This window comes from Zeus faber (assembly GCF_960531495.2).
Source record: "Zeus faber genome assembly, chromosome: 16".
In the NCBI taxonomy this organism is placed as follows: domain Eukaryota; kingdom Metazoa; phylum Chordata; class Actinopteri; order Zeiformes; family Zeidae; genus Zeus; species Zeus faber.
Window position 1 is genome coordinate 17002635 of NC_137202.1, and position 27203 is coordinate 17029837.

A 27203-nucleotide genomic window follows, 5' to 3' on the forward strand; every position below is an offset into this window, starting at 1 on the left:
AATTGTATTAATGGATGTAAGAGTTGCGTCATTTAGTAAGGAAGCTCCACTCCTTTTTAGGTACAGGAATAATATTGGATACTATCCATGATATGTTAGTCAGGCGAGCACTGAAACAATTTAACTGAAGAAAATGGACCTTAAAAGTTAGATTCTCATTGAATTATTGTTTTGATATCTGTTTTGACAACTCTGACATTTGAAAGTACCGGGTTTTTTTTTGTGACTCGGTTCTTGCCGAGTCACGCAGTAAAACGAGTCGTTCTAATTAGTCTACCCTATTGGTAAGAAAAAATACTTTCAGCCAACATGCATTCATGGAAGGAAATATTTCTATAAATCTATATTTTTTAATATCATAATAAGTTTAATTGTCTTGCATTAATGCCAAGAACCAGTTTGGATATGGGATGGATGAGCCGAACCTTCACTCAATGTAACTGTCATATTCGAATCACAATTAGTAAAAAGGAGTAAATATTCAGTATTATACAATATTAAATATTGACCACCAATAATAATATACCCCCTCTCCGTGGCGGCAGGCGGGCTGGGAGCAAATAACGCTCCTTCTGTGGCGAGTGGAGACGAGGGTTACGCACTGCGACGGTCCCAAGACGGCGGGTGCAGAAGAGCACACCCGGTACCAACCACTCCCGACGAAACACTCGGTAGAGAGCGAGTCGCGGAGAAACGGGAGACGTCCCGCAAATACAACCGGACGAAAGAGCAGGGGGGAGACCAAGAAGCTGCAGTGCAAATGTCTTCCGCCGACAATCCCTCGAGTGCGCCCCGACGCCGGCGTCCCGGAGGGTGGGCGCGCCTGGCGCCCACAGGGGGACGCCCCGCGGAGGTCGCGCTCCGCAGCGCACGGACAGGCTCCGGGGAGCGGCGCCGAGACGCGGCTCTCGCGGGTCCGGTGCGTTCATGTGGGGCGACGTGTGGTCTGGCCGCCGCCACCCGTGACAGACACGTTCCTCCCCATCCCGGGAGGGACGCGTCCGTGAAGGCGGAGCTGGGCGACGCGGCTCCGCCCAGGGCCACCCCCCACCCGACGGGACTTGCGGGGGATCACGGCGTGACAGGGAGAGCCCCCCCCCCCCCACCAGTGGGGCGTGACACGGCGGAGGAGGGGTTCTGTTATTCCCTCCACCCCCTGCTGTGAGAGCCGTGCTCTCTTTGGGGCCGAGTTTAATTCCACTCCCCGGGGTACGCAACGAGCTGGGAGGGGAGAAGGGACGGTCCGACCCCCAAGTTTATGGCGAAAGCCAGACTCGAGAGGCGCATCGTCGGTGTCCTCGTCTGTAGAGCGAGCCAGAAAAAGCAGGTCGTCCGCATCGAAAACAAACAAAGAAGCGCTCTTATCCCCATCCTGTGTAACGGCTGCAGAGCCGTCTCTACACATCTGGAAAAAGGTGCGCGGAGCCAGGGGACAACGGTTTTACTGGTATTGGATCCCCTGAAATCAGAATCGATGATGGGAGACGTGAAAATAAGCGTCTTTCAGGTCTATGGAGGTCAACCAGTCTGTCCACGCGAGGCTTAACGGTGCTCGTGGTTACATCACTACACATCTCCTTTGTGGTGAAACGTGCGTGTGGGAGATTTCACCCAATGGCAGGGGGGGAAACCGCCGCTTTGGCACCTGTGAATGCCTGTGCCCCACCAGTGATTGGAGGCTCGATGGGGCCGTCCAGGAACTCCTTTTTCATTGAGTCCGGAATGGAGGAGGAGAGGTGCAGCCGGATGTTTCCGGTGGATCATAGGCCAGTTGATTCCCTCTGCAGCCTTGCATTGAGCTACAGCTAGTTGGAGGGGCAGCGGCTGAAGTGGTAGAGTGGGTCTTCTCGTAATCCGGAGGTTGCCAGTTTGGTCCAGAACTCATCCTCGTAGCATAGTGTGAAGTGTCCTTGAGCAAGACGCTTAACCCTCATATGCTCCTGATGGTCGCATCCATCGGTGTATGAATAATTGTAAGTCACTTTGGACGAAAGCGTCTGCTAAATGATGATGAAAAGCTACAGTGACTTGTTTTGAGTCGTCGTTGTATATGAGGGTTTAAAATGTTTTACACAGACACGTTTGAATAAGTTGCAAAATGCACAGCTTTGTCATCTCGTTCACCAGTGTGAGTATGTTCTGTGCACTGTAGAGTCTTTCAGATTTCTTGCAGCTGATGATTCAGAGTGAGATATCAGAGGCAGCGATAAAGGGTGGGGAACAACCAAGTAAAGATGTGGTTTATGATACTCTAATGGGTAACTTGATAGACACTCGAATGGTTTTATAACTGCAATGACAACATTTCCTTGATGCTATCAAAAGATTGAGTTGATGTTTAAGTTGGAACTGTTGCAACAAATGAAATGGTGTTGAGGCAAATTATCCGTCGAACCAAATTTTTATGTTCAATGTCAATAAATAACTTTTTTTTTGTAAGATAAATGTATCATTATACAATTGTATGCAGATAGTATGAGAGTCGCACAGAATGAACAACATTGTTAATCACAAGTATTTGTATGACAAGGATAAACTAAACACATGATCTTGCTTCAGGGAATAACTGGATTTTGTGACTTTGTGATTTTGTCATCAATCTGCCTGTGATGTGGGGGTGGTGTGATTCAAGCAGTGGCACCTTTCTTGGGTCTAGTTCATTTGGCCCGGGATCAGGTGTAGCTGTGCATCTGTTGCTCATCAGAGCAATGGATGAGCACAGGTTAAATCACCCATCCCCACACACACGGGTGATGAGCCTTTGTCATGACAACATCTGCTCCCGGCTTGTTACATGTTCCGCCCCCAGGTGGGGAGTTCCCCCCCCAGTCCTTATTGTGACATCATAGCATTGTGAGGATAGCATGACATCAGAACACAGGCAGATAAGATGGTCAGACAGAGAGACACACGCAGTCAATCAGATCACGTCTCAGACCAAGACTAACATCTCTTCCATCAGCCTCGTCGGTGCCCTTGAGAAAGCACAATTTGTGAGTTCATTCATTTTATTGTTGTATGCATACAGTGTAGGAGCTATGACAAGGTATGAACAGTTTATTTACATCTGCAAAGAGACTGATACTTAATCTGCATATTTCTGTACTGTTCCACAGTTTTACACCGCTTTCATTTAAGATACCAAAGTGAGCTCCTGTCTCCGGGTACTTTTTGGAAGGGTGTTTAGCTCATTGTATAGTCACGTACGGCTACATGTGGGGAGGGCAGAAGATTAAAAAGATCGGCTTCACCTCAAGGCATTACTGAGAGCAAGGGTGTCAGAACACCCAAGGCCCCCTTCAGATCCCTCGGAACCCCGAGGTTCTACGGAACTCTTGGGCCCGAGCGGACAACATGGCTTGGCGGAACAGGCAGAAGGCCTGAATTGCAGTGGCAGTACAACTTTGACTGTGAAAAGCGAGCTTGGCACGTCATGCAGCAGGTCCTTTAAGTCGGCCAACAAGCCCATTAAGTCGGCCAACAAGCCCATTAAGTCGGCCAACAAGGCCATTAAGTCGGCAAACAAGGCCATTAAGTCGGCCATCAGGTCCATGAAGTCCAGCAGGTCCAACAGTGGCCCACTCAAGTGCCGCAGTTGCACGTTCGGAGGCTGTGTACGCAAAGCGCCGCACTGGGGAAGATGTCAATGCACATTTCAGTGGCCAACACAGCGGCGGGGCCAATAAGCACACAAGGAACGTTCCACAGCCCACAGACACTTTACGCGGTAACACTTGCAACGGCGACCCCCCCCCAATATGTTAATAATAGCCCTTCTTCTTATTGTCATTATAGATATATTTATATATTATTTTAAATAAAGGTGTTAGCTTGATTGAGGATGTCAAATAATCTTGCTTCTCCAAGCTGGGGATAATCACCACATGCTAAACATAGAAGCACGGAAACGTATTTCACATGACCAAATTAAATCAACAAATAGTGGTACAGAAAATAAAGATTTGCTTTAATCTGCAGTTTGTCAATCGGTGGTTTTGAATAATGAAGCAGACAGACGCTGGTTTTTACTTGTACAAGGGTCGGGTCAGAGATGTGCTCGAGTTGAACAGTTTATATTCAGGGAGTCCAGAGAATATATGGTCAGTTCAACGTCACAGATTTGTACATAAGGCAAACTGATGTGCGAAAGACAATGGTACGTAATTGGGAGGCTTTACAAGGAATTGTGTGGGTCCACCCATGAGTACACAGGATTGTTTCCCAATTTGGGCTGGTTTATGAGGTCAGAAACTCATCATAGTGCCTCCGAGCAGAGGAAAAGGCTCTGTGGACACCCACGAGCCCAACAGCAGTACAGAGACCCTGCAGCCGCAAGAACATTCCGAGCCCAAAGCACTGCAGCTGCATAAGAACCCTGAACCCGCAGAGAAGCCGAGAACCCACAACACCCACACACATCCCGGAGATGTAAACCAGATGCAAACCATTCCCCAAATGCACAAGAACCCGCAAGCACACACATGACCCACCCCCCCATGCGCAGGCATAAGGCACACCCACAAGCGCAGAACCCGGGCTGCAGACAGCAGACACAGACCACAGGCCCAGAGGCCGCGAGCGACAGATGCTAATTTTGTGTATGGGGTTAAAATTGCGGGGAGTTATTTAAACACTGTACTTTTGAAACTTAAAGTGCCTAGTGTGAGATTTATTTTTTACTTTGGGGACGTCGTTTACGTTTTGTTACAGTATCTTTACCCTTTCCAAGAGCACACCGGGTTTCTTGTCAATACCCTTAGCATTCCTTTTCGACACAGATATTTTGTAAGCTCAACCTTCCTATACAGCAAAAAGTAAACAGTTGTATTCTATTTGGTATTTTCAGGTTCATCGAAGACAGCGTGGAGGATATAAACCTCTACGCTTACATGCCATTTGGGCTCGGCCCACGTAACTGTGTTGGCATGCGCTTCGCTGTCATGGTCATGAAGATGGTTCTTGTACGTCTCCTACAGGACTACAACGTGGAAACCTGGAAGGACACCGTCGTAAGCCTAACTATTATGATCAACACACATATGAGTTTGAACTCACATTGCCATTTATTGTTGTCTCTTTTGTTTTCTTTCTTCAGAGTCCATTGGAGTTGAATATGGTTTTCAAGCCCAAGACTCCGATCAAACTGAAGTTTAATCCAAGGAAGCAGTAAACATTCATCAATTAATTATTACCAATATTATCACATATTTCTATTTAATGATCTAAACAGCATGTCTGTATGAGGAAAATGTAAATCAACATACATAAACCAATCTGAATTGTAATTAAATGTTATCTCCTTAAGGACAAAGGATCAGTTTACATTTTTTTATGAATTAACAAATTTGGGCTTATCGAAAAGATCTTTCGAAAAAAGGAAAAAACTGTTACAGACGGCATGGGCAAAAATACAGGAAAATGTAGGTATTTTAATGCCGGCCCTGGCTAGGAAATAGAAGAACGAATAGGATGCTTCCACTGCCTTTGCGTTTGCACTGCCCATCCATGATGATTTGAATACTGTACCTTCTTACTCTGATATTCACTGAGTTCGAAAACAATTCAAGCGGCTTGGACACATACTGTTCATGTTTTGTCTCGAGGTGACGGCGCAGTTTACATGGATTCAACCCTTGGTGCTTGTCCAAAAAAATCCCAATCATAAGTTTTCAGCACTGTACCTTCTCTGAAACTTTAGTTTTTTTTAACTTAGGGTGGGACTAAACAGGTGGGAGCCAACTATCCATCCTGATGCACCAGTTCTAGCAAGGAGTCTCACAGACAGCAAATACACCGATTGTGGTCCGGACTCCAGTGGCAAGATACCATAAGTACCTATCAGTCGGTTTATCACAGTGATCATGCACTTTTCTGAAATATGCCATGAAATTAGTTTAGGGGGTGTGTCTGTATATATATATATATATATATATATATATATATATATATATACACACACACACAGATATATAAATCAATTAATAAATGAAAAAAAATTTTTTATTAATGTTTCATTTTCATAAAAATCTTTTGCGGATGATTTGGTGTACAATACCCTTTAGGATTGGTGTTGGGGATCATAATTCGTGGATTCAGCCAACTCATTCATTCCAGAAATGACATCCCAATTAAAACGTTTGACATTCCATTCAAATCCAATTGTCGCTTTGTTCTACGTCTTCAATCGTCTCTGGCAGGTTCATTTTACAAGTCTCTGGCAAAAGCAATGCCAGTAGTCCACACATCATAGCCACTGAACAAAATAAAACTGCAGGGAGGAGTGTCCACACGTCCTCCAAAAGTAGAATGAGCAGCGCTAGAGAGGTGCCAACACGACCAATGAAACTGGCGAGGCCCATCCCATTTTGCCTTATGAGAGAGGAGAAACACAGTAAATTAGAGGAACTTAAGCCACTGGGATTTCTAGAAAGTCATGCAATTTAATCATCAACTAGTATGTAATGGTATTAATTGATTAACTTCTGACAATTTCTGATTATGGGTAACAAGGATGTTAGTGAACATTTTGCATAATAAGGCTTGTAAAGGATCAATAAAACAATTGCACTAACATGATATGCACTCATAAGCCAATATCTAGTGCCTGACTTTGAGAAAAAACAAAAGGTAAAAAAATCTTCCGAACTTTCAAGATTGTTGTTGATGTTTGCTCAGTAGTACACTCTTTCTGTTTTCAATATTCTTTGACAGGTGTCCAATGATTTGTTAAATTACAACTGTTTATTTTAATTTTTTATTGGTTTTACAACAACTGCAATACAAATTCTTAGACAAAGATGGTTTCATAACAGTAACAGCAGTATTCCAAATCAACCTGTGATCTGTGAGCGGGTGGATAGATAGGGGTGTTGAGAGGGCAGCTGTAAACCAAAGTATCTCGTGAACTGGGCTCACACTCTCAGGGAGCCGTGTACAACTGCACCGCCAACCGACCCGGAGAGCAGGGCGAGTGCCACCACTAGTAATGCAGGGAGGGATATGCGTTGGGGGGGAGTTAGCGTCCATGGAGGTCCAATGGGGAGAGCATCTTCCAACCTTCCAGGCAGATCTTGGCTAAGATCTTTACATGTGTTCAACAATGAAATGGGCTTATTAGAGGTACAATCATCGGGGTCCTTCCCCTTATCAGCTTTGAGGGGTATGCAGGCCTGGTTGAGAGTTGGAGGCCCCCAGTTCTCAGGGACTCAGACAGATTGGAAGTCAGGTGCAGAGCAAGTTGTGGAGAATTGTTTTTTTTTAATTCAGACAGAAGCTCCCTGGGCCAGGGGACTTTCCTGACTGCATAGTTGATATGGCTTCAGTTACTTCATTTGCTGTTATGGGTTCTTCTCGTGTATTATTTTTGTCATTAGGCAATGTTGGGTGTTTACTTGACTGAAAAAGTCCTCCATGGCCCTGTTGGAGGGAGATTGGGAGGTGTGAAGCATGGAATAGAATTCTTTAAACGTTTCATTTATTTCGGTCAAATCTGACGACACCTCACCATGATCCATACTGATCTCTACGGATCATACTGAAATGTTTAGCTTTCATACCTATGAGTTGATTTGCGAATAGCTTTCCTGATTTATTGCCATGTTCATACACTCTCATACCCCATTCCTGCCATACCAAAAACCTGACGCGTGTTGAAATTCCAAACGCTGACGCATAAATAAACAGGAAACATCCCATATCCAATTTAGAATTTTCCCAAATCAGAAATTTTTGGCTTATTTCCGTATGGGGCACCGTGAAATGTTGTCAGTGTGAGGATCACACAATGGAGACCACGCTCCCTGCCAGTCACCGCTCCCCACCGCCGCAGGACTGTTCCTCCGGGCCATTCCTCCGGGCCGTTCCTCCGGGCCGTACCCCCCGGGCCGTACCCCCCCCAATCCACGAGGTACTGCAAGTCCTTCCCGTGGTCACTCACATCCAGCAGGTGCTGGACCGTGTAGACGGGGTGGTCATCGATGGTGCGGGGGGTTCGCCAGGGCGGGAAGGGGGGAAAGGGGTCTGAAAGCCACTGGTTTGAGCTGGGACACATGAATGGTAGAGTGGACATGAAGGGAGGAGGGGAAGACGCACAACACAAGTGTTGACGATGGACTCAATGACGAAGGGACCAACATACCTGGGGGCAAATTTGTGGGAGTCCACCTTGAGGGGCTGGTGGGGCAAGCCAAACCCTTTGGCCGGGGGCATACGCGGGTGCTGGGGGCCGGGGGCGATTTGCTTGCCACTGGGACCGGTTGAACGCCTGGAGCAGGGCAGAGCGGACCTTGTTCCAGGTTCGCCTGCAGCAGAGGATGTGGGCTTGGACAGAGGGCACCGAGATCTCCACCTCAAGGGAAGGGAACAGATTGGTCTGATAGCCTATAGAGCAGAGAAACGGGGACAGGCTGGTGGATGCGTTGATGAGGGTGTGTGTACTCGGCCCACGGGAGGAGGGTTGGCAGTTCAGGTCGCAGGTGGAGCAGGCAGTGATGAGGGCCCGGGTGTCCGAAACCAGGGTAGGCCACCAGAAGTGCCTTCTCAGCCTTTAGAAATAACCTGTTCTCTAGGAGGTGCTGCAGGACCAGGCGTACGTGTCTCTCATACTCTGTGGAGGACTGTGAAAAGATGAAGATGTTGTCAAGATAAACAAACAAACAGATTTTGCATATCCCGAAGGACATCATTGTTAAGTGCCTGGGAAACCGCTGGGGCGTTGGACAGGCCGAAGGCCATGACAAGGTACTCAAAGTGTCCTAGCAGGGTGTTGCAGGCGGTCTTCATCGATTCCTGGTAGTTCCCGGACAGGAGCAGCTCAAGGGGGACCATCTGGTGCTCTAACAGGGCATAACCAACCAAGCAGGAAGTGTGGGCTGGGTCCGTGCCCCCCTCTCATGCCAGCCCTCCCGGAGCTGGTTGTCCTGTCGGGTCGCCAGGGTTACCAGCTCGTCCAGGTTAGCCGGCTCGTCGGGCTAACCCATCCGGCAGGTCGTCGTTAAGGCCATGCTGGAAAATGTCCTATAGTGCACCGTCATTCCAGCCGTTCTCTGCGGCCAGAGTCTGGAACTCTATGACAAGCGAAGAGACGCTGCAGGGACCCTGATGGAGGGAGAGGAGCTTCTTCGCTGCGCCTTATCCGCGAACCGGGTGATCAAAGATCTTTCTTATCTCATGTGTGAAGACCTCATAGGAGCGGCTCTCGGGACCTCGAGGTTCCCACACAGCTGAAGCCCAGCGGAGAGTCACCCCCCCTCTCAGGGAGGCGATGAGGTAGGCAATTCGGGAGCTCTTGGTGTAATAGGATGACGGCTGCTGCTTGACAAACCACCGCGCACTGGACCAAGTAAGCCTGGTAGGTCCCGAAGTTGCTGTTGTATGGCACCCGGGCCGGAATGTTGGACTCTCGGTGGACGGGAGGGGGGCTGGGAGCCAAGCTGGGAAGCAACGCAGGAGTCGCTGGAGCTGGCGGGAGTGGTGGAGCTGGTGGGACCTGGAGGCTACTCACAGCTGCCGAGATGTTACAGAGGTGGTCCTTGATGTCCCGAAGTGCTTGGTCGTGCTGCCCCAGGAGAACACCCTGCTTCAGGAGCGCACGACGGAGCACCTCTGTGTCGGCTGAGACCATGGTTTGGCCAGATTGTACTGTTACGACCAGGGCTAGGAGGGACTCAGACTCATGACACAGAGGTGGCCTGTAAACGGGGTAAACAAAGGAGTTTTATTCAGAATCACTGGGGTGATGATGGGAGAGACCCGGTCGGGCTGGAATGTGTCCGGGAAGACGGGACTACCGGACCGGGCGAGGCCAGACAAGATAGGGACGGCGTGGATGGGGATCCAGGTTCCGGACGGGTGGACTGGGAACCAGGCTTTACGAAGCAGGACAGGAACGGTGAGGTAAGTTAGCCTACGATCTGGCAATGAGTGGATGGAAGGCCGAGGAATAAATACAGAGGGTTCTGATGGTGATGGATCTCAGGTGTGTGGGGAGGTGCAGGAGGATGGAGTGGCAGAGGAGAGAAGAGCGGCCCCTAGGGGCGCTAGGAGGCTGTGGGCTTGACAACATCTTCTAGATGGCATTTAAGAGCTCTACAGGAGATACAAAAATTTGGTTTTCAGTCATTTTCCTAAATGTAAACATTGGTGAAAACTCATATGGCTGCAATTTTGTTGCAGCCATATGAGGGGGTTGGTAGCCTAGAGAGCACTGGAAGGGCGACAGGTCAGAGGAGGTGTTGACCAGGGTGTTGTGGGCATATTCGGCCCACGGCAGCTGGTCGCTCCAGGAGGTGGGGCTGGTGGTTATCAGCCAGCGGAGCATGGCCTCCACCTCCTGTTTTGCCCGCTCCGCCTGGCCGTTGGTCTGGGGGTGGAAACCTGAGGAAAGACTGACCTGTGCCCCCAGGGCCGAGCAGAAGGCGCACCAGACCTAAGAGGTGAACTGGGGACCTCTGTCCGACGTCTGCCGGAATGCCATGGCGGCGGAACACCTCGGCCACCAGCAGGTCCGCAGTCTCCCTTGCCGATGGTAGTTTTTAATGCAGGGCAAGGAAGTGTGCCGCTTTAGAAAAGCGGTCCACCACCGTGAGGATGGTAGTGTTGCCCCGGGAGGGTGGGAGACCGGTGACAAAGTCCAGGGAGATGTGGGACCAAGGACAAGTCGGGATGGGTAACGGGCGGAGAAGGCCGGAGCGGGGTTCGGGTGAAGGTCTTGGACCGGGCGCAGGTGGGACAGGCAGAGACGAAGGACCGGGTGTCAGGGAGCAGGGTCGGCCACCAGAAGCGCTGGCGGACGATGGCCAGGGTGCGGGTGATCCCGGGATGGCAACTGAGGTGGGAGGCATGGGCCCACTGCAGCACCTGGGAGTGTGCGGAGTCAGGGACGAACAGGCAGTTAGGGGGTCCAGTACCTGGGTCGGGCTGGTGTTCCTGCGCTTGGGTGACAAGGGACTCGATTTCCCAGGTGAGCATTGCGGCAAGGCACAGGAGTGGAAGATGGGTTCTGGATCCCCTGTATTCTCCTCTGGCGTGAACACACGGGACAGAGCGTCAGGCTCGGTATTCTTGGTGCCTGGGCGGTAGGATAGAGAGAAGTTAAACTGGCCAAAGAACAACGCCGACCTGGCCTGCCGGGAGTTGAGCCGCTTCGGTGTCCGGTTATAGGCCAGGTTCTTATGATCGGTCCAGACGACGAAGGGGTTGTTTGCTCCCTCAAGCCAGTGGCACCACTCCTCCAGGCCTAGTTCGACGGCCAGGAGTTCCCGATTGCCCATGTCATAATTGCACTCGGGTGGGGTGAGCCTGCGGGAGAGAAAGGCACAGGGGTGGAGCTTACCGTCAGTTGGAGAGCGCTGAGACAGTACCGCTCCTACAGCTCCTACGTCGGGCTGGGCCAAGATTGGGGCAGACGAAAAGTGGCTTCTGAGGTCGAGGAATGCGGCCTCGGCAGCGGGGGTCCATTTGAAGCCCACTGCGGTGGAGGTAAGGGCTGAGACGGGAGCGGCGATACGGCTGAAGTTTCGGATGAAGCGCCGGTAGCAGTTTGAAAACCTGAGGAAACGTTGGAGTTGCTTCCTATTGGCTGGGGTTGGCCACTCCATCACGCTGGCCACCTTCTTCGGGTCCATCCCCAGCCTCCCTTGGCCAATGATGAATCCTAGGAAGGAAACGGACGGAACATGGAAGACACACTTCTCGGCCTTCACAAACAGACGGTTCTCCAGGAGCCGCTGCAGCACCAGGCATACGTGTTTAACGTGGTCGGAGAGGGATTTGGAAAAAGTCAAGATGTCGTTGAGGTACACAAAGACAAACGAGTTGAGCATGTCCCGGAGGACATCGTTAATTATGACCTGGAAGACCGCTGGGGCATTTGACAGACCGAAAGGCATTACAAGATACTCGAAGTGTCCGAGCGGGGTGTTGAATGCAGTCTTCCATTCGTCCCCTTCACGAATGCGGACCGGGTGGTAAGCGTTGCGGAGAAGTGGGTGGCACCCCGGATGGAGATGAAGACTGAGTCCATCAGGGGCAAGGGGTACTTGTTCTTGACTGTGATGTCATTAAGTCCCCTGAAGTCAATGCAGGGAGGGAAGGTCTTGTCCTTCTTGGCGACGAAGAAGAACCCTGCGTTCAGCGGAGACGACGACGGGCGAATGATCCCGGCAGCGAGAGAGTCGCGGATGTAGGTCTCCATGGACTCCTGTTCAGGCTGGAAGACGTTATACAGGCGACTGCAGGGGAGGGGGGCGCCTGGCAGGAGGTTGATTGCGCAGTCGTAGGGGCGATGAGGTGGTAGGGACAGCGCACCCTGCTTGCTGAAAACAGGGGCCAGGTCCAGATATTGTGAAGGAACCGAGGACAGGTCAGGGCTCTTGGGGACCCCCGGCGGCGGGGTAGAGGCCGAGCGGAGGCAGTGGGCGTGGTATTGTGTGCTCCAGGCGCTCACGCTACCCAAGCGCCAGTCCATCTGAGGGTTGTGGATCAGGAGCCAGGGGTACCCCAGGACCAGGGGGTTCAGGGGGGAATGGATGAGGAAGAACCTCAAGGACTCACGGTGGTTGCCAGAGAGTAGCAGCTCGAGGGGGGCTGTCTGGTGGATAATCCGGGTCAGAAGTGACCCGGTCAGCCCCTTGACCTCGAGCGATGTGGGGAGAGGTACGGGTGTCAGCCCTAGCTGGCGTGCTAGTCCCAGGTCGAGGAAACTCGCATCCACCCCGGAATCTATGAAAGCGGAGGAAGTGAGTGTTATACCCCCCCCCTCTCCTCTTGGGGGGTGGTAGCTCAGGAGGTAGAGCTGGTGGTCTAGTGATCCAAAGGTTGCTGGTTTGATCCCAGGCTCCTCCTGCTAGCATGCTGTAGTGTCCTTGAGCAAGACAATTAACCCCTAATTGCTCCTGATGGCTGCGTCCGTCGGTGTTTGAACAATTGTAAGTCGCTTTGGATAAAAGCGTCTGATAAATGACTAAATGTAATGTAAATGAGAGGGTAGCTGGGAACAGAGGACGGGTGAGAGGGTTGGAGCTGGAGCGAGCAGAACGTAACCCTACCGAGAAGTCGCCCTCTCCTGGCCAGACCGGGCAGGTGGCTCGGAGGTGTCCCAGCCGGCCGCAATGCAGACAGGCGCCTGTATGCAGCGCGCTCGCTCCTCGGGGGAGATCCGGGAGCGACCGAGTTGCATGGGCTCGGCATCGGAGAGAGTCGGGGGACTTCGGAGGCGCCTGGCGCGTGGAGTCTTCTGGCGGCCTCCTTGCCACAAACTGGGTGGTCGAAGACTCTCCTCATTTCGCGGGTGAACAGATTGTAGGAGAGACTCACGGGCCCCCCCGACTCCAAACCGCAGAACCCCAGCCGAGAGCCGCCCCTCTCAGGCAGGAGATGAGGAACGCGATGCGGGTGCCATCGGCGGCGTACGACGTTGGCTGCTGCTGGAAAACCACCGCGCACTGCACAAGGAAGGCACGGCAGGTGCCGAAATCGCCGTCGTAGGGTGCTGGAGCCGGAACGTGGGGCTCAGGGGGGATGAGGGAGGAGGGAGGGCCGGAGGAGCAGGGGGGGCCACGGGAGCTGGAGGAACCTGCAGGCCGCTGACGGCCGCCGAGATGGTCTGGATGTGATTTGCGATGTCCCGGAGGGCCTGGTCATGTTGACCAAGCAACACTCCTTGGTTCTGGAGTGCGCGGCGGAGCCCCTCTGTGTCGGCAGGGTCCATGTTTTATGGCCAGACCGTACTGTCACGACGGGGGCTAGGAAGGACCCAAACACACGACACAGAGAGACGGGAGGCAGACAAAGGATGTTTATTAGCCCACACGGTGGAGCTGGCCGGGGGGACCCGGTCAGGTAGAGATGGAGCAGGGCTGGGCAGGGATGATGACCGGGAGGAGGGGTCCAGGATCCGGGTGGAGAGACGGGGAACCGGGCTGGATGGAGAGGGATGGACAGCCTTGGTTGACGAGCGGAGACAAGCAGGTTAACCGGGCTGGCTGGAGAGGGACGGACAGACTTGGTCGACGAGAGGAGACAAGCAGGTAAGGGGAAGACGAAACAAAGAGACATAAGCTAGGGACTTCAAACAAGCGGTAGGAGCTAGGAACTTGGAACTAGGAACTAAGCCAGTAGCTGTACAACTTGGGTAAGCTAGTTGACGGTCAATGGCAATGAGTGACCGGGGAGCTGTCGAATAAATACTGTGTGAGTGATGCAGGTAATTGATCCCAGGTGTGTGCATTTGGCTCAAGGGGGGAACTGCAGATGGGGCAAGAGCGGTCTCTAGTGGCGCTGGGAGGCCGTGGGCCTAACAGCGTCTGACTTCTGTTCATTTGCTGTCATCTTCACATCAGATGTTGTGTGGAGTCACCATCAACAAGCGCATCCCTGTCTTTCCAAATAGAAAACCATGACTGATGACTCAGGAGATTCGGCGTCTTCTGAAGGCGTGGGACTTGGCCCACAAATTTGACAACAAAGAACTGTACAGCACTGCCAGGCACAACCTTAAGCGGGGCATTGGTTCAGCCAAAATGTCCTACAAGGAGAAGATCGAGGACCATTTCACCAGAGAAATGTTATTGCTGTAAGGCCGCTGCTAGTAAGGCCGCTGGCCCGGATGAGCTCCCAGGCAGGATGCTCCGGCGCTGTGCTCACCAGCTTGCTGGAGTATTTACAGACAATTTTAACCTTTTCCTAGCACACACCACTGTTCCAGCCTGCCTGAAAACCACTACCATCATCCCGGTGCCCAAGCAGACAAACATCATCTCCCTCAATGACTACAGGCCCAGGCCAGCCCAGGCCACTGGAAATAGGGGGAGAGGAGGTGGAGAGGCTGCCTAGTTTTAAGTTTCTGGGGGTCAACATTAGTGAGGATCTTAAATTGACTGTGAACTCTGCTGCAGTGGTAAAAAAGGCTCAATAGAGACTTTACTTCCTCAGAACACTGAGGAAGGCCCATCTGTCTGCAAAACTGCTGGAGTCTTCCTACCGCTGTTCGGTAGAAAGCATACTGACTTACTGCGTAACTGTTTGGTTTGGGAACTGTTCAGCAGCTGACAGAGCAGCTCTCCAGAGGGTGATAAAAACTGCCCAGGGCATCATTGGTCTCCCCTTGCCCCCATTGGACGACATTTACCAGTCCAGATGCTGCAGCAGGACCTGTAACATTGTGAAAAACATTACACACCCTTGTCACCACTTGTTCACTCTGCTGCCCTCAGGAAAACAGTATAGGTCACTAAAGACAGACTGCCAGATTCAGGAACAGTTTTTATCCAACAGCAATTGTTGAACTGAACTCTGTCTCCCCTCTGCCAACCCCCCTGTGACATCATAAATTAGTGTTATGTAAAAGTGAATCTATGTGTGGGTTTTGGGGGGAGAGGGGAGTGTAAAAGCATGTGAATGTTTGTAGTTCTTTTGAATGGAGAGACATCGTCATTTTGTTGTATGTACCACATGCAATGAAGATAAAGACATTCTGATTCTGAAGATAGTGAGTAATTGTTTTCCTGAATTTTGCTGTATCTCTCTCTGTTTTACTTACTTTCCTTTTCTGGAAACCCACAACTTTCAGATCAGCGTTTTATTTTATTGTTTTTGTTTTTTTTCCCCTCATGGAAAATGAACCAATCCATGTGCTTTATGGGTACATACACGATGTTTGAGAAGAGATAATAATTAATCTGATAATAATTTTTCAACATTTTGGGTCCCCTCCCAGCCTAGGGCCCGATGAATCATTCATAGATTCCCCCCTCAACAAAGCCCTTGCCAGTGATCCATGCTTCTACTGTAGTGTTGGGTCCTTCATGAACGATCAGATAATTTTTGCCCCTCTACCTGCGCGATGCGATGCGCATTGAAATTCCGGACGCTGGTGCATAAATAGATAGGAATATTCCTGTATCATTCAATATCCCATTAAGAATCCAAAATCTAAATCAGAGGTTATTTACTTTTTTCCCACATGGGGGACCATGAAATATTTTGAGTGAGGGGATTGCACCGTAGGGACCACAGCGGAGAACCCCCACACTCCCCACTGGGGCTTTTCTTTGTGGAGTTGCATGTTCTCCCTGTGATCGCATGGGGTTTCCTCCATATAACATCGTAAGATCCCCACTAAAAACATGCACAAGAAACATCATCTGATCAGCTATGGACATTGAAGTTGGTCTCCAGGCGCTGTATTGTAAGCTGCCCACCTCTCCTGGCCTTCCCCCCGGAAAAAGAACAAGCCTTGATGGGGGAAAAATGCGGAAAAGACATTTCACGGCCTCCGTCTGCGTCTGTGTCAGCTGTAACTGCATGTGTTCTGGTGTGTGTGTGACAATAAAGACGACCTAAGCTTGAAAATAAATAATATTCTCTTTCTCTGGGGGGTAAAAATAATGGCACACACCTGAAATGCCATATTCAGAGTGGAAAGACTATGTACTGTAGTTGACTCATGGAAAGCAGCAGGCTTAGAAAAGAAAATAAACGGTTCAGCTCTGGGTCTTACCAGTAGTTGAAGTCTCCTCCGAGTATCAGAGAGTGTGTTGCCCAGCTCAGGGAGAAGGGAGAAGAAGCACTCCAGAAAGGCAACATCATCTAAAGTTGGGGCATAGACCTTAAAACTGCCTAGGTATTAAATAGCTTTTCTGATACTATTAGGTAATGACCATTTCGACCATATCTTTCATAACACTAGAGGTCTCAAAAGATGTTTTTATCAAACAAAATGGACTCCTCTTGCCTTAGCCTGAAAATAGGAGTGAAACAGTTGCAGTCTGAATCACGTAGGTGGGTCTCCTGCAAATAGCTGATCCTGACCCTAAGCAGCCAAATATGTGACATAACCGTACTTCTCTTAACATGGTGGTTTTAGCCCTCGACATTCCAATTGATGAAATTAACTTTCCTGCTCCAAATAGACCTGTAGGTTTGCGATAGATATATTATCCACAGTGGCGGCAACAGGCAACCACTGTGAGCAAGGGGTACTGACTCTGTGAAAAGTTAATTTTAACTGAAAATATTACTGGAGGTGCTTAAAGTGACCGTTTAAGAAAAGTCAAGTACCAGCTGGGAAAAAAAGAAGAAAGAATACTCCCTTGCCCGAAGCCCCCACAGCTGCCAAAGAGTGTAGAAGTAAACTCTTAGACACATTCATTTTTCTAACAGATCGTCCCACTTCGAATCTCAGCTTCTCCCATTTCACACAAACATTAAAGTTTTAACCCCTGTAATAAACAGTTTATTACCCCTAAGGTTACTTATTTATGGACTGTGTGATGTGTGTGATACATGGAGTGCACATCTCCAATGGATATAGCCGGCTAACGGTTTTAAGCAAACTAAACAACGGTAACAATGTCCTGCCGTGACAGTATCAAAACATATCTGAAAAAGAAAAGGCATGTGATATTAGATAACCCTTAAGAAGCGTATTTACTACTCCTGCATCTGAAAGCACGCCGTTTGAAAAGTGATATTTGGGTAGTCTGGAAGTTTTCACCACTGGGCAGAATGATGCGTCTCTTTGGCGGATAAAGGAGAGCAGGCCGCATCCCCTGCTTGTACAGTCCGGGCATGATGTCTTTGTATTCCACCCGCTGGCTTAACACCGGCGAGCTGTTTTCTTCAAGGACAGATGTTGTGGCCGTGGTATTCCACGCCTGCTTCTCAAACCAGGAGATCCTTGATCTCAAATCGGTGAAGGCACAGCCTCTCCCCGGCTTGGTCCTAGCCGCCAGGCTACGGTGCGCTCTGTCGATTTCTGGAGGGGGTGGAGGCACCCTCCCAAAGACCTTGGTGAGTAATTCCGAAAATAATTGGGTGGGGTGACTTCTGGTTAACCAAGGAAGCGGATGTTTTGCCGTCTGCTGCGTCCCTCTAGGTCGGTGACCTTCGCCATTAGCTAGATCTTGCAGAGGTTGACTACAGTCACCCGAGAAAGTTTCCCGTGAGGAAATGCGCTGACAGTGGTCCTCCACCATCGAGTCGACTTAGAAAGGGATTCCCTCTGTCGCTCCAACAGTGCCATCATGGCCTCCATTGTTAGGCTACTGTTAGCTGCCAGTGGGCGGTCTTTTTTACTAGATTTTCCCATCCTGGAAGTCATGTCGTACTGTTTAGGTGTCTAGGAAATGCTCTGTTGATGTGCACTGCTGGTTTAGTGTAAGGAGATTGGGGTTGAAAGTAAAGATATTTTCAAATGGTAGCAGGAGCTGGAGATTTCCGCGTCTACTCCATGTGCGCCAAACCGGAAGTGTTAAATTAAATCAAGTCTCTTAACAACCTATTTGTATCAATGATCAAGAATGACTTCTGATATCCAGTATATAATAAACACATTTTAACAAATTCAAATTTAATTAAAGTGAAAATTAGCAAAGCAGGCCTCACTTATGTGAATAATAAAACTAGCAGTGAAAACTGACCTCACAACTGTTGGGAAAAGCTCCGTCGTGTAAAGAATGACGGTTGTGAAGGAGGCTTCTGAAAGTCCTTTTCCAAGGATAGCCACAGTGGTCCTCGCCTGCCAATAAGCTGCGTGGGACACATGTGCACACTTCATTTACTGAACTATGAAGATCCATTTGAGTCATACAAGTCTTAGAATTTACATTTCACAAGTATGTCTGTAAACTAATGCACTTTAAAACCAGTAATTTGACTTTTAGCTTGGTCATCTCTCACTCATGTACACTAAGAACCGACCACATGCACCTGTTTCTTGCTGTTGAAATCGCTCACTCATCACAAAAATGTAGTTACAAATTTACTGTGAACCAGTAATATTAACAACAGGTAACTCCAAACCACCATCCTTCACTTTATGAAAACACACTGAATGGCTTGAAACAACTTGCTTAAGATATCAGCTCAAATTTCACCATGTTGCGCTCTGGTGATACTTGTTGATGAAAAATAATTTACTTAAAGTTAAACTCTCCTTGAATAAATGTCTGACTCGATACTTCCTTACTGCCACTTAAGTTATTATTTGGACAGAAATATTAACTTATACCTGACATTTTTACTTAATGTTTAACTCATAGGTACTTAGCCAGCCTCTACTACTTTTCCAAGAGGTGTCTTAGTTGTTCTGAACTACATGTGTTTACTTCTAATACTCTGTATGTTCCATTTGACATAGACCAGTGGTTCTCAACGTGTGGTCCAGGGACCCCCCCCAGGGGTCTTTCGAGAGGTTCCAGGGGGTCCCCAGCGAAAATGATGAATAGTTTAACTTCACCATTATTTCAATGAGCACCCTTAGAGAATGTGAAAACATTACTGTTTCAATTTCACTGACACTGTTATCTCCTTAACTACAGTATAGACATTAATTCATATCTAATAATAAAAATCTTCAAAGATTGGGGTCCCAACAAAATCATTATTAAATGTGGTCTGTGGCCTAATGCGTATCAAAATGAGGGTCCTTGAGAATCACTGACATAAACCACAATGCAACCCAGAGTGTAAATGTCAAAGTCATTGATATGTCAAGCCTATTGAAACTGTATCTACAAAGTGTGTCAGAAGTGATGGTGTGTTGAGCTTAAATAACAAAATAAAACATAACTTACCTTTAGGCACAAAAATGTTAATGGCAATACAGGTCCCTGTGAGCAACAGAGTGCCCGCCAGGCACTTTCTGCGTCCAAAGATATTGAGGAAGAAGTAGGCAAGGAGTTTTGCAGGCAGTTCGATCGCCGCATAGATGAAGTGGGTGAGGTAGAGGTTCAAACCGAAGCCGCTGATGTTCATGCTTATTCCATAATAAGTGGAAGTAACTCCGTACCTGCAAAGGAAGGGACCTCTAGTGAGAACAAACCATCTAACCCAGTCCAATTCATATATTTGTGTCCTTTGTTCGTCGTTTATTGCGGTTTGTGCAACCTTGTGGCCTGTGCATCTACCATGTTATTACTTATTTGGTCAAAGCCCCACCAAATTATTGAAGTCAGCAGAGATAGTTTTCTCATCTTTGGATGTTTGATGAGGTCCAGGTAGGAGTAGTTTCTACTTTTCTTTTCCAGGGGCTCCACACTGGACAATTGCTGTGTTTCAAAAGAGGAAAGCAATTAGCCTCATGCAATTACGGGTCCAGGGCCAAGATAAATTACTATCAGACAGTTGGAAAAGTACAAGTAATGTGATGCAATGAATTTTTGGACTTGTACATGCATAAATATTTATTTCACAGATGTAGAAAGCGTTTCAATAGAGAAAATAAAACAATTTAAATTGTTTGGCAAATGTAAAAAAAAAAAAAGCAGGTAAAAAGTCAAGTATCAGAACTTACCTCCAGTTGTAATTTGATTTTTTTTTTGTTGTTAAACGTAGCGCATTTATCCAGGTAAAACTGTGCCCTTTCCACTTGACCATTGGCAAGAAGCCACCGAGCAGATTCTGGAACCCACCTGGGAATACAAAGCACATAAAGAAATTTAAATGCATTGAAAAACATACTGTGGCAGTATTTCCTACCACACACCACCCACACACGTTTTCAGGCACAGAGACACCGAAGACGGGGGGTTGTAAACAGCACTTTATTGTAGAGCGTCGGCCAGTTGGAATTAGCCAGGAGCAGATAGACATGTGTCCTGACAGTTTCCTATCCTGAGTGTGTGTGGGGATGGGGGTTTTAACCTGTTGCTCGTTAGACCAACCAATGGGCAACAGGTATGCAGCCACTCCGACCCAATCACCTAGATCCAGGTCAGGTGTGGCTGCTCAAACCACACCAACCCCACACCACACATACATTATTCTGCTCTGATAATTATGACCCTAATAGAAACCCCTTTTTAATATTCTGTAATTTTAACCATTTATTTTAGTGATAGTAAATACAATGAACAACTGTATGAATTGCGAGTGGTTGAGCAATGATGCTGCATAACTTCTATGGTAAGTATGTGTCGTGTAGATAGGAACTTATAATTAATATTTATATTTTAGTTGTAAATAAGCTGGGCGCCACCAGATCTTTGCTAAAACCTGGAAAAAGTACATTTTGTTTGTTGCTGCACTGGCGGCAACAAAGATCCTCAGCTGTCAGGGAAGCGGTTCTTTCACATTCAGAAATTCCCACACAACATATGAGATAAATGCACGACTACTTTTTAATCAAACAATGAATGTTTATTTTTAATAACAGAGTTCTTTTGTATGGTAAAAAGGTTGAGGTAGAAAAACAAAGCTAAAGTAGGTTAAATGCCTAACACACACCTGGGAAATGAAATTGTTGTTGCTTTGAAAAGATGAAGAGATTGAGGGATTGTATGTAAATGCACTCTAAGGTGCAACTACTTATTCTAAACTGAATAATAAAATAAAGACAATATCGCCGTGCCACCCAACATTACATAGCCACGCTTTAAAGGAGGGCCGGGGCTCTTTGTCTGGATCACCATATCGGCTCAGATGAGTTGTTTGTCTTTGCGTGTCGGCGGCTTTGGTGGATCTGGTGTGTTTGTTCCACGTGGCACGTTTAAAAACGGTTATTCGAGCCAACAAGAGGGATCTTTAAAAGGTGGTTCTTCAACCAGGCTTAAGGGAAGGTAAAAGGAAGAAAAGCTTTCAAGGTACGATTGTCGTCTCTGCGACAGGGCTGCGTCGCGGTTCGGAAAACTTGGTTTCAAAAGAACAAAGAAAAGACAGACGGCTTGCCATCATGCCATCTAGAAAGGGAGGTCCCTTCAGGTAACGTGTGCATGTTCTGGAGATTTTATGCCCTCAGACGAGGCTGAACCGGACTATGCCAGTGACTTCCTTCGACGGCCATTGGTTGAAGTGTTGGTGAGGGGTTTCCCATTCGTTAGGGAATTCTCACAAGGCTCTCTGTTAGTTTGTTCCTCTTTTTTGTGAGGCATTCAAAACCCTATTCCATGATCTGAATCTTACAACCCCACTCACTCAATTCTTAATCTCCATATTACATTTGTCTTCATCAAAAACATCTTGAAATAAAAGAAGACAAAATCGCACACATGAATACATCTTTGGAATGCAAGAATCTCACAACATATACGTGAATGAATCTCTGGACTGCAAGAACATAAACACATACGAAAAATGAATCTTTGGGATCCAAGAGGCAAAATCGTACGCGTCAATAAGTATTTTGACTGCACATATAAAATTGTGCACAGAATGACTCTTTGAAATGCAAGAGGGTGAATATGTTGTATAATTGTTGAAATCTGGTTTTGGAGTGACGCCATCGGTTGCTGCAAGGGCCGTCCAAGCTCAGAAAAGGGAAAAACAGCTCAAACATATAACTTCGGTATTATAAATCTCCCAAAGTCGGGAGTGGTATCGTTCTTTGCACAATCACCAAAGGAAAAATAGTATAGTGGTTAGACATTCATTTAGATACATTTTCAGTCCGATCTCCTTTCAGGAGAGTTCAGGTCATGTAAATCTCCTGGGCCAGATGGTCATGTTTGCTGATCCAGCCATTTTGGCTTGGGTCCCTTGCTGTTCACAGCAGGGGAAGGGTTCTGGAGACAAAGGTCAGAGATGGCTGTGTCTACTCTCTTGGCCAGTTCCAATTGTTAAATCGGTTTTATCTTCCAAGATCATTGTCTTAATGCGGGTATCAGAGGGAGGGGAGCATATTCTCTCTCAAAGTCCAGACGGCCTCTCGTTACATATTGGAAGTAACTAATATATAGGATGATACGAAAGCCTCTTATAATACTTTTCAGCTTAGTTATCAACCATTTCAATTTGGCTTTATGTGATATGCGGCATATAAATTGCCACTGCCTCCCCTCAGAGAGCACTCACACATTTTTGTGTTGTATACAGTAGGTATTTTTGATCCTATGATTTAAAAAAACACATTCTGCAGAGAAAACACGCATCTCAGTGCTTGGAGAAGTGAATCTTGTTTTTCTTACCACCAAGTCAGAACAGCAGCAAACAGAGGGGAAGTGACGGTCATAATCAGGGTCCTCCAGTCATTGACCATGTAGGCCAAGCCGGCCAGCAGCATGTTGCCGATGGTCCAAGCAATGCCGCCAATCACTCCAGTGAAGGTTCTGTGACCCACATCCACCCACTCAATGCCTGGATGGACAATAATAACAACAATAATAATAATAATAATAATAATAATAATAATAATAATAATAATAATATTAATAATCATAATCATAATCACAACAGTAATATTTTTTTTTTAAATATCCGAATATATCTTTTGATGTTTTGGCCAATCTCAAATGGCAGAAGATGAATAAAAGAATTCATCAAATAATTAAATTACAACTGTGCAAGTGGAACTAATCACTCGTCAACCAATAACTAGTGCCTGATTTTGAATTGATTAATTGATTAATTTATTTATTTACATACACCCCGTTCCAAATTATTATGCAAATTGGATTTAAGTGTCCTTAACATTTAATGTTTTGTTTTTCAATTAAACTCATGGATGGTATTGTGTCTCAGGGCTCTTTGGATCACTGACATCAATCTCAGACACCTGTGATAATTAGTTTGCCAGGTGAGCCCAATTAAAGGAAAACTACTTAAGAAGGATGTTCCACATTATTAAGCAGGCCACAGGTTTCAAGCAATATGGGAAAGAAAAAGGATCTCTCTGCTGCCAAAAAGCCTCAAATAGTGCAATGCCTTGGACAAGGTGTGAAAACATTAGATATTTCACAAAAACTTTTTGCCAGACAAATTCATCGGAATAAGAAAGCAGCTGCTAAAATGCCGTTACAAAGCAGCAAACAGGTATTTGAGTGCCTCTGCAGCAGCTGCTGGTGCCTCTGGAGTCCCGTGAACCTCAAGGTGGAGGATCTATAGGGCCACCCCTAACCAACGCTCACAAGCAGAAACGGTTGCAGTGGGCCGAAAAATACATGAAGACTCATTTTCAAACAGTCTTGTTTACTGATGAGTGCCGTGCAACCCTGGATGGTGCAGATGGATGGAGTAGTGGATGGTTGGTGGATGGCCACCATGTCCCAACAAGGCTGCGACATCAGCGAAGAGGTGGCGGAGGCATATTTTTGGCCGGAATCATGGGGAGAGAGCTGCTAGGCCCCTTCAGGGTCCCTGAAGGTGTGAAAATGACCTCAGCAAAGTATATAGAGCTTCTGACTAAGTACTTTCTTCGATGGTACAAGAAGAAGAACCGTGAATTCCGTAGCAAAATCATCTTCATGCCTGACAATGCCCCATCTCATGCTGCAAAGAATACCTCTGTGTCATTGGCTGCTATGGGCATAAAAGGAGAGAAACTCACGATGTGGCCTTTCATTTTCCCTTGACCTCAACCTTATTGAGAACCTTTGGAGCATCCTCAAGCAAAATATCTATGAGGGTGGGAGGCAGTTGGCATTAAAACAGCAGCTCTGGGAGGCTGTTCTGACATCCTGCAAAGAAATTCAAGCAGAAACTCTCCAAAAACTCACAAGTTCAATGGAGGCAAGAATTGTGAAGGTGATATCAAAGAAGGCTCCTATGTTAACATGTAACTTGACCTGTTAAGATGTTTTTGATTGAAATAGCTTTTGATTTCAGTAAATATGACCTCCTTATGCTGCACATTCAACAAATGACCATTTTCAGTTCTCTTCAACCTATAAAGTGTTTTGAAACTCTGTTGTGCATAATAATTTGGAACAGTGCATTTTGAGTTTTTTATTTTTGAAATAAATACTGTTATCATTGGGAGGTTTGTTCAATAACATTCGAATTATACCCCAACGGTTGATGACTTGGAAATTATACTGACTGTCATTTGCATCGACTATTTAGGAAAATCAGAGAAAAATATCATTTGCATAATAATTTGGAACACAGTGTATTATTCTGATGACAGTGTACTCTGGACATAATACAGACTAATTAGTTCTTCTTGTTTTTGTGATGATGTAACTGTGAGTATTACAGCTTAACATGAACTCGCAGCCTCACTGAGAACAGTGGTGATTATGCCAATTCCTGTGAGCGAAAATCCTGTGAAGAATCTCAAGACTGCGAACAGGGGGTAAGAGTTGGAAAAAGCACTGCCGAAGGCAAACACAGTGCTCATTATATAAGAGACCAAAATGACACTCCTCCCGCCGAACCTGAAAGAGAAGTAAATGAAGTAAATCAAATGACAGTAAATAAAGGATATTATGATGGAACAGATGGTAATGGTAATGGTTACACAAGTAACGGCTAAGGGATGGTTGAGAGATAAAAAAAAACAACAACAATAACCGCGTACTTATCACAGAGGGCCCCGAAGGCCAGCGTTCCCAACATCACTCCCAGAAAGAAGATTGTGCCCATCACATTGGGCATTCCTTTCCTGTCACACACAAGGTCCCACTAGGGAAAAAAATTAAGAAAACACTCAAAATAAATATCAAAATGGCATTTTATTCAGTCCATTGAAGAGATGGTTTCATAATAGCCCTATCCGATTAAAGTGGAGATCCACGAGATCGTCTGTGTTGAGTGGATTCCTCTAGTCCCAGAATTCCATTCCAAACTGCAACGTCGTCCGCAGTCACCCCGTGTTATCTCTGCTCTTTTTTGTGAATATTCATCCATATCTACAGTTTCCTGAGCGGTTTTGAGAACACTGCTTTGAGAAATTCACTGTAGTGCACATGCCCGATCAGTGCATTCTTGCTGGGAAATGCAGCAGACCACAAGCGAAACAACATATGGAGGAGCACATACATAACGCGGACATATTGACTGTATCTTACTAAAGTACCAGCGAAATATATGCCCAACTATTTATATCCACTTTATGCTATTGTTCTCAAATGTTAAGAATCTAGGGTCTGTCTGTGTCATGTCTATCTGACCTTTTATTTACAAAACTTGCTCTTCCCCAGTCAGACCTATTTTCTGCCACGGCACAATTTATACAATTATTCATCAACAATTATGTTGACCACAAAAAACTTCACAAACACATATAACTGTGTTTTCTAATATGGCATACCAGTACGGCCTACCACATTCAGGGGCAAATTCACAAAGCGTTTGCGCGGCTTTTGCGAAATAATAATAGAAAAAGGGAGCATCTAATTAACAAAGCACCCGCAAACGGTGAAATGCACCGCTAACTACGCTGCCATGCAAATAGCGTCTTGGTGCGCCAGTTTTATTTGTGCGTATTTTAATTAGACATTATTCATACATTTATTGCAGAATTGCCCCCTTTTCTGTGAAAATGAGCCTTTTTGCAAATAGTGTCTAATTCACAAGCAACGGTGCTAATAGCCACACGCAGTTAGAGTGAAATTATTACCATCTACGGAGAACTGGTGGTAACTGTGCAGGAAAAAAGGCAGCGGTGTGCGATCACCTGCAGAGAGCTGGTGCAACTGAAACGCATTTACAATGGGTGTCACGCACACACTTCCCAGTGATATGTGAATTATATTTTGACATTATTATAATTACTATTATTATGTCATGGCATCTGAAGGTAGGTGAACAAGCAGCAGTCCGTGGTGGTTGTCAAAACGCACTCCAAAAGCAACTTGTTGAAACTGTGAATCTTTTTTCTGTACAAAAGAGGCGTTACAAACGTTGACAAAAACAGACTGCAGCATTTTACCTCCGATGCCACGGTCGATGTGAAGGTGGAGTTATCGTACACCCATCCACCACTGCACCTCACTGTGGACGCAGCGCTGCTGTTGGTGGCGTCAGTGAGAAGGTGAAGCTGCGGCTCAGAGAACATCTCGCAGGATCGCAGGCTCCCATCCGGCCCCGTGGGGATGCCGACTCTCACTCTGTCGGCCGCCGACAGGTTTGCGTGGAGGCCTCCGAGGTCCAGGGGGCCCAGGTGGCAGTGGTGCGCGGGCACACCAGCGATGAAGTTGTTGAGCAGGAAGTGGCACGGCACCACGAGCCGAGGGAAGCACAGCAGCATGATGAGGAGGAGCTGAAAAGGCCCGAAGCCGTCCACCTCCTCCAGAATATCGTCAAACCTCATCTTAGAGCGTCCCGTGGCAACTCTGCGTCGAGCCAATGGGCAGCCTTGAAGGTCAGAAAATGAGGATAACTTGGAGACAAATAGAGAGAAGGTAGAATCACTGAACTCTCAAGCCAGCTGAGTTGTTATGTCTAATTCTGATCTCAGAGGCTTGGACAGGCTAACTTGGGACTGGACCTGCCTTTTAAATGCCTTCTCCTCTATTTTACTGAGTTAATAATTGTTCATTGACTGGGGT

The 27203-nt window shown here is 47.2% G+C and overlaps 1 protein-coding gene across 1 annotated transcript; it reads right to left on the bottom strand.

Moving 5' to 3' along the window:
* Nucleotides 1–6149: 6149 nt before the first annotated feature.
* On the bottom strand, nucleotides 6150–26965 carry LOC307242064 (solute carrier family 22 member 7-like; the record flags this gene model as incomplete). Its single annotated transcript, XM_080016400.1, has 7 exons — nucleotides 6150–6369; nucleotides 18420–18528; nucleotides 19575–19789; nucleotides 22902–23070; nucleotides 24934–25088; nucleotides 25232–25335; nucleotides 26585–26965. 7 exons carry the CDS (start codon nucleotides 26963–26965, stop codon nucleotides 6150–6152), a joined length of 1353 nt encoding a protein of 450 aa, XP_079872526.1.
* Nucleotides 26966–27203: the final 238 nt, after the last annotated feature.